Here is an 8,201-nt window from a genome sequence, read left to right on the forward strand (position 1 = left end):
TCATACGAGAGCAAAAAGACTGGCACCTCGACGCTGAGCAGACATTTAAACAGCTGTACTGGCAAAAGTGATGATCGTCAAACATCTATATTATCATTTGTCCCAAAGACCGCACCTCTTCGTGCTAAGCAGGACATCACAGACAAGTGCGTGGACTTTTGCTGTCAGGACCTTAGACCATTTTCAGTAGTTAGTGGCGAAGGTTTTTTATTAGTAGGCTTATTTTTACGCATGTTTAACTTTGTTTGGTTCTTTATTTTTTTTATTTATCCTCACAAATAAAATATGAAATTTCGGGTTTGCTTCGGGCTCGGGCCTGCAAATCAAGTTAATTGGTCGGGCTCGGGCTGGGTCGGGCTTTAATACCCGCGGGCCTGGGTCGGGTCGGGCTGGATTTTTTTGGCCCGATCTTACCTCTAAAGTGGACCCATCGAGGAGTGATGAGAGACAATGATACCCGCAGTGTGATTATGTTTAGTCTGCTCCACAGTTTCTTTCAAAAAACTCTAAAGTCTTATCTTTTAATCCTAGGTACTTAGTCTCTATGTGCCAAAGCAGTTTTGAAGGTTTCATTGCTTTTTCCGCATGTTACGCAGAGCGGACTCTGTGTGAGAATCACCTGTAGCGACAAACCCATATTTAAGTAGGACTCCTGGTATTGTCTCTTAAATTTAACCTCCTTTTTCTTGGAGGTCGCAGTCTCCTCTTCTGGCTCCTCAGTTGGCCTTTCCCCCTTTGTTAAAAAGCTCTCCAAAGACTTTTGTTTTGGCTCATTTTCACTCGCTTGTGGCTCTACTTTTGGGCGACATGTCTGATGTGTTATACGTGATACGTCATTGCGGAGACAAGAGCGGATCTATCACAGATATAATAAACTTGTTACTACATCAAATAGATTTCTGTGGCGATTTCCTATCAGGATTTTCATTATACATCTACAGACAAGCTTTTTAGCGCATCATGAGGGACGAGCAAAAGTTACTCCTGATCCTCCTGCGCACAGCGTCTGAAAATTAGGGCTGTGTCTTTACGCAGGACTGTGAGCTGGGTCTGTGACGTGTGAGCAGTGTTCAAACGGCTCATTTAAGTTGGGCAGGTACTTCGATAGACACATCAAAGGGTACATTTGTTGAATTGGGCCAACGTCTGGAGACGCTCGCAGTCTGCTGATCATATGAGTCGGGTGCGTGTCTTGACCTCCGCCGAACCCCTGAGACTGACTCACCGAAAGCCTAGGGTTCGATCGAACCCAGGTTAAGAACCACTGTTCTAGGGGTATAAGGAACACTGTGACTGGTCTAACATCCTAACATCCGCACTTCAAACTCCGCCCTTGCGGACAGGTGTTTGTAATCAAAAACACCTGGCTGTAATCAGGGCAATCCTGTGTGATGTCACTTAATACTTGAAATGGCAGTAGCCCCTGGAGGAAGCACACGTTCAGTTGTCATTATTTTTTAACACAAAGCTGCAAATGTACATAGTTTTCACGAAAACTGACAAAAATGTACATTACAGAACTGTAGATGAGTTGATTTAGGCAATGACAGGTCTTCCCATGCGCTTTGACCCTCCTGTCCTCTGTATCATGCTAAAACCCTCCATGGGTAGTATTCACACGGTAATTTAGCTCTGTGCATCAAGTGACATCTCCTGACATCTCCTGACATGGGTTTTCTGTAGTACAATGTCTGTCCGCCATGGAACTAATGAATGTGTGAATGTTATCAGAGCAGCCAGAGTGGCAGCCATTTTAGGTCTCTTACATCACGCTGACAACACAGACAAAACAGCAGGGACTGACCAGCAGGCTGTACACTCTATGCATTCTGATAGTGTGATTGTGCATGTTATAATTGTAAAAAAAATGCACTTAGCTGGTACAGAAAGCTCAAGTGTGGCTTCAGTTTGACTCATTATATATCGTGAAACGTTTGCGTTTGATAGTTTTTAATGAATAGTACAACCAAACCAATGATTTGGGGAAATAGTTATATTGTGTTCCCTTTATTCTTGCTAGTTAATATATTTCTTCTAATCCGCATGGTAGAATGGTATAACTTTTTAATCTAATCAACATTTATTTTATTACTTTCATATAATGTATTTACTTAAGTCGTATAACCAATAAATACTGGTCACCAATTCTAGCCCATTTGTTCATCAATTTTCAGGGATAGCATAGTAATGCGCAACAGCTAGCAAAGCTATCCACGTGAAAATGCTGTTTGAAGCTAACTGTGGTTGCGAGCTGCTGCGGAGTTTGTATCTGCGTTTCATTTTAGCGTTGACCCGATGCTATTTTTTAAGTTAGCGACCTGTCCGCCGGGCGGGAGCACATGGTTTTCCCCAGAGCAAAATAAAGACATCGCATAGGTAATGCAAATACTTTTTGCATTATTATTGCGTCAGACACTAGGGTCTGAACAGATGGGTTGGTTTTGGTGGTTGGCACCCGTAAAAAGTCACCAACACTCGGTAAACGTAAGGTGACCCCAGCGTGGCGGAAGTCAGACGAGCTCCTGCCCGTGTGTGTGACGCTTCTAGTTGGAGCCTTTGCATTTGAGGACAAATTACGGTACGTTCACACCGGTGCGTCAGGTGCGTCGCGTTCACATGTAAAGTCAATGGTGGACGCGCGTGTTAAACGCAGCGTGGCCAAGACGCGCGTCCACCATTGACTGACGCACCTGACGCACCGGTGTGAACGTACCTTCAGTCTGACGCGCGGTCAGAGCGTCCGTTGCGTTCTGTGACTGTTTTGTTTTTCCTGTATCTTTGTGAACCATGCAGACCAGGTTGAGAAAGTGTATTTATTACATAACGTGTACAACGTGTCTGGGTCTGTGCCTAGCCTTTATGATAGCAAGATGCTTCTAGTTTGTAGCTGATGTCTTTCTACTTTTTCTGGTTAATGATAAATCACTGCAGCGTCGTTTCTGATGCCAAAAGTTCTGCTTTGTCAACTCTGGTGTCTAACGTGGTGGACACAGAGCATCCACGCATGAACACTCAGTCGCGCGCCTCAACGCTAGATTCGTGCCGCTCTGACGCTTGAAAACGCGCCGCAAAAATGCAGGGCTGCCAAGACCCGCGTCCACCATAGACTTTGCATGTAAACTCGACACTCCTGACGCCCCGGTGTGAACGCACCAACAGAGAGGGTTTTCCCGGCCGCACTTATATTCACGCTCCCGGTTACTTTTTCGGTAATTTCGTGTGAAATGTGATTGCGTATCTTAAGTGTACTGTTAATGCAGACTTTATAATATAAAAGGAACTTGTCAAGATCTAATTTCCAAGGTTATTAATTACCCATTTTAGAGTACGATTTGATCTCTGCTTCTTAAAAACCATGTACAAAATAAGATTGCACATTCAGTGACATCTGTTTATTTGATAGTGCTGTGCATGTATAATTTAGACAAATTATATGGTGGATCATTGTAAGAATGGTAGATAAATGGCAAAATTCTGTCAATATATAAATTAAAATATATGTGTGTCTATATAATTTATTATATAATAATATTAATACATTATATTGTATTATACACACGTACATTAAAATTTTGTCCAATTAACATAAAACTTGGTCAGTTACGGGGGACACCAAAGGGATACAGGGGGATGGGAGGGCATTTGACACAGTGGAAGACTTGCATGACTACCATTTATATTGTCACTTCTCATTCCAGCTGTTGTATGAAGTGCCGTTTCTGCAATTTTGTGGGTTCAAGACAAGACGTTCTACTAAGGCATCATCAACTTCGGCACAGAAGAGGATTTCATTGGCCCTGCATTCACTGCGTTTGCACATTCAAGACAACAGGTGCATTAAGATCTCATCTCAGCAGATCACACAATAGGACTGTGAAAAGGCAGGACATATTCACCTTCTTTTGTGATTTATGTGAATTTAAGGATATTTGCTCACAAAACGCCTATATTTCTCATCTCCTGAGACACTTAAAAGAGAAAGAGACTGTGTGCTGTCCATTCCAACATTGTGATTTTGCCACTAACAATTCAAGAACATTTAGTGCCCACATAAGCAAGAAGCACAGAAACTCAAAGGATATAAAAAATTGTCTTAGAGGACTATCTCATGATCATAATCCTGAAAGTACCTCCTCTGAGCAGCCTGTAGATACGTCTGAGGAGACAGACTTTACAAAGTGATTCAGGTCTACTTTCAAATGAGACAGAGGACAATGACTGTGTAAATTATGTGTCTCTTGAACACAAAGCCGCTCGCCTTTTTTTGTGTATGCAAACACTGTTGCATGTTTCAAAAAGTTCACAGCAAAAGATTATTGAAGAAATTAATGAAATTTTAAACTTTTCTAAATTTCATTCAATTCAAAGATTTAAGGACGTGCTTGCTCAGCAGAATATTAAGGTAGATGATGGTGTAGTTAAAAATATCATTGATGCATTTTTTAAAACCAATCCATTAATTGTATTCACTGATCCAAAAGGTACCTTATCTTCTGATTACAAGAGAAATGTCTACTTTAGGGATCACTTCCCTATAATCACACCTACAGAGTACACCTACAAAACAACTAAAAGGAATACATTTGTGTATGTCTCACTTATTGACATTTTGGAGAGTTTATTGAAACAAGATTTTTTTTTATGAGAAATTGTTTTTTGGGGAAAGTGATGAAGTAGGCCGATATGAATCTTTTAGAGATGGACAATATTTCAAAAACAGTCAATTAGAATAAAATGACATCTGTTGCAGCTGGATTGGTTGTCAAATATCCTTGCCTGAAGGAACCAGGAAGTGGCTCAGGATATGCTGGATGGGACAAAAGTATTAAGTGTAAGCTTGGCAACTACCGCTCCAAACTGCGTGAGGCTGGCTGTAATGAGGTTGCAGTCAATCGAAAAGAGGGAGAGGAGATGACAGTGACCCCAATAGATTCATTTTAAAGAAACCAAAACGTGGTGAAGTTAACTTTATCCCTCAACATCCAGAAAACTATGATGATTCTTCTTTAGAACAAGAGTGATGCCTCTTGGTGGACGAATTAAAGAAGAGGGGGAAGGACATGGCTCTGATCAGACAAAAGATGGACCTCACATTTTCGCTGAGGAGAAAGGAAATCGTGGAGATGCAGCCTTTGGTCAAGGAAGTACAGGAGAGATGGCCAGCTCTCTTCTTGAAAGAACAGGTAAAGATGTTTTCACATTCACACAATTTGTGCTTAGAGTATAGATCCTTAATACTGTGTTTTTGTTGGTTTTTTTCTTGTATGTGTGTAAGATCTGTGCAGAGTTTATGCGCATTACCACTAAGGACCTGTTGGAGACCTTCATGACTGCCCTTGATACTTACTCTATTCAACCGATTAAACTGTTCCGGGCCAGAAAAGGAGCTTTCAACAATGAAATTGATCTTCTCCTACAGAGGTTTGACAATCAGGTAATTCACTTTTTATCTATAGTAAGACATTTTTGAATTATAGTTTATATTTTAGATGATCTGTCATAAACACTCAGTGATAAACTAATCTGTATGAGGGTGTGCACACTTTCTCTATAAATAAAAATACAGAGTTAAGGAAATAATGTTTAACCATGATTATCAATAAACCAAATAATCTATCCCAGCCCCAAAACTAAATAATGTCAATTTTAGAACAATAAGTAATTTAAATCAAATGTATATAAAAAAAAACCTGAAAAATACCAAATAAATCAAATAAACATTTGCCTGTTTATATAAGTAAGCTTTCATAAATGTAATTTATTTGTTCACATAATAGAAGAGGCATAGGCCTGAACTTAAAATAACAATTATTGTAATAGTCAATTGAGAATTGGGACTGACTGGCTCTCATTTATTATTCATTTGTGTTTTAGATGTCAAACATTGTCCAGCATCGGCGAACCATTTCTCTTGAAGGATTACCCATATTTGTTCGGGACACAGAGAGCAAACTGTTTTTGACCTGCCTGGTGAGTTAAAGTTCACACAAATTATGCCTTAATTGATTTCAAATATTTAAAATAATTACTGGTTGCTATAACTGTTATTGAGAGATAGATATTTATTTTATAATCCTTTTTTTTAACAGGACACAGATCCAGTTGAGAGGTCCACCAAAGGTGTGAAGGTGGAAATCCTTGCTGTTCTGGAAGACTCCAATGGACCTGCTTCAGAGCCCACTGTTGTCAACATTGACATTGTGTTAGAAGAGGACATCATTCTTGCTGATCTGCCAGACCTTCCTTACTGCCTGTGCCTACCTTTTTGGACTTCTTTATGGACCAAAGGAGCACAGGTACCACATTTGAAGCTATCCAACACCATTTTCATGGAACTGACTCTACCTGCTCCAGCGAGTGAGAAGCTTAAAAACTAAGCTCTTAGTCTAAAGTCCTTAGACAGAAGGTGCGTTCACACCGGCGCGTCAGGTGCGTCGAGTTTACATGTAAAGTCAATGGTGGATCCGCATCTTAAACGCAGCGTGGCAAGATGCTCGTCCACCATTGACTTTACATGTAAACTCGACGCACCTGACGCATCGGTGTGAACGCACCATAAGAGCTTCATTTTTAAGCTTGATTACATCTTCAGTGACACTCTATTCTACATGTTAAGGCACTGTAAGAAAAAGTTACTAAAATAAGACACACTTATTGTGAAATTGCATTCCTTTGTTCGAAGAATTTGTAAAATTTATATTACTTTTCAATAGATAAAAGTATTTTAGGGTTTCAGCTTGGACAGTGTAAGTTACAGAGCATATGCACAAATGTAACATTTTATATTGTTCAAATATACAGTTGAATGTGCATTTCATGTACAATAATTTGTACATTGTTAATAAAGTTTGTTACTTCAGCTGGTTATGTCCTTTTTACTAAATTAATAAAAACAATTGCAAATTAGAGAAAATGTATTGTGATTGTGGTTTTAAATGTTTTGAGGCAATGATAAAAAGTAAGTCAGAGATGTAAAATAAAATGCATTGTGCTCATGATGAGTAATAAGTTCTGCAACCAAAAAAAAATTATTTGTTCTAACAAATAAAAATAAGTACAGGAAAATGTGAAAGATGAATTGTGTGAACAAAATAATTTAAGTTGGAGCAACTTAAATCCATAACTAAAAAAAGTTAGTTGGGCTTTTCAACTAAAAAAAAGTGAAGGCAACCTGTTGCCTTAAGTTTTTGAGTTGAAATAGCCTTTTTTTTTTTTACAGTGAGGGAAATATTTTAAGAATTCCATTTTTTTTAAAATAAAAAACTTAAAGGTGCAGCTTACAAATGTTTTCAGCCCCTTTTTTCTTGAATGCAAACAATTGCTTTTAGAAGGTGCCAGATTGAAAATGACCTAATGACTAAAAAGAGTCCTCCTGTGTGTAATCTTGTCTCAGTATAAATGCAGCTGTGCTGTGAAGGCCACAGAAGTTTAAGAGCGTATTGGGGAGCAAACCACAAAATGAAGTCAAAAGAGCACACCAAACAGGTCAGAGAAAAAGTTATGGTGAAGTTTAAAGCAGGGCTTGGATCTAAAAATATTTCCCAAGCGTTGAACATCTCAAGAAGCACTGTTCAATCCATTATCTAGAAAGTATGGCACAACTGCAAAACCTACCCAGACGTGGCCGTCCACCAAAGCTTACAGAACGAACAAGAAGAAGAGCACTCATCAGAGATGCAGCCACGAGGCCCATGGTGACTCTGGAAGAGCTGCAGAGATCCACAACTCAGGCCGGGGAATCTGTTCACAGGACAACTACCGGTATTAATCGTGCACTACACAAATCTGGTCTTTATGGAAGAGCGGCAAGAAGCCATTGTTGAAAACCATTCATAGGAAGTCTCGTTTACAGTTCACTAGAAGTCATTTGGAGAACACAGCAAACATGTGGCAGAAAGTGCTCTGGTCTGATGAGACCAAAATCGAACTTTTTGGCTTAAAAGCAAAACGCTACATGTGGAGGAAAACTAACACTGCACATCACTCTGAACACACCATCCCCACAGTCAAACACGATGGCAGCATCATGCTGTGGAGGTGCTTTTCTTCAGCTGGAACAGGGAAGCTGGTCAGAGTTGATGGGACAACGGATGGAGCTAAATACAGGGCAATCTTGGAAGAAAACCTGTTGGCGTCCTCAAAAGACTTGAGATTGGGGTGGAGGTTCACCTTCCACCAGGACAATGATCCTAAACATAAAG

The 8,201-nt window shown here is 39.8% G+C and overlaps 1 protein-coding gene across 1 annotated transcript; it reads left to right on the forward strand.

The window, feature by feature from the left end:
- The first annotated feature begins 5,030 nt into the window (after positions 1-5,030).
- On the forward strand, positions 5,031-6,377 carry LOC129457435 (uncharacterized). The gene is made up of 4 exons (XM_055232554.1): positions 5,031-5,183; positions 5,276-5,434; positions 5,875-5,970; positions 6,090-6,377. Exons 1-4 carry the CDS (start codon positions 5,061-5,063, stop codon positions 6,375-6,377), a joined length of 666 nt encoding a protein of 221 aa, XP_055088529.1. The 5' UTR covers positions 5,031-5,060.
- The last annotated feature ends 1,824 nt before the right edge of the window (positions 6,378-8,201 follow it).

The sequence above is a fragment of the Periophthalmus magnuspinnatus genome, chromosome 3 (genome assembly GCF_009829125.3).
Source record: "Periophthalmus magnuspinnatus isolate fPerMag1 chromosome 3, fPerMag1.2.pri, whole genome shotgun sequence".
In the NCBI taxonomy this organism is placed as follows: Eukaryota; Metazoa; Chordata; class Actinopteri; order Gobiiformes; family Gobiidae; genus Periophthalmus; species Periophthalmus magnuspinnatus.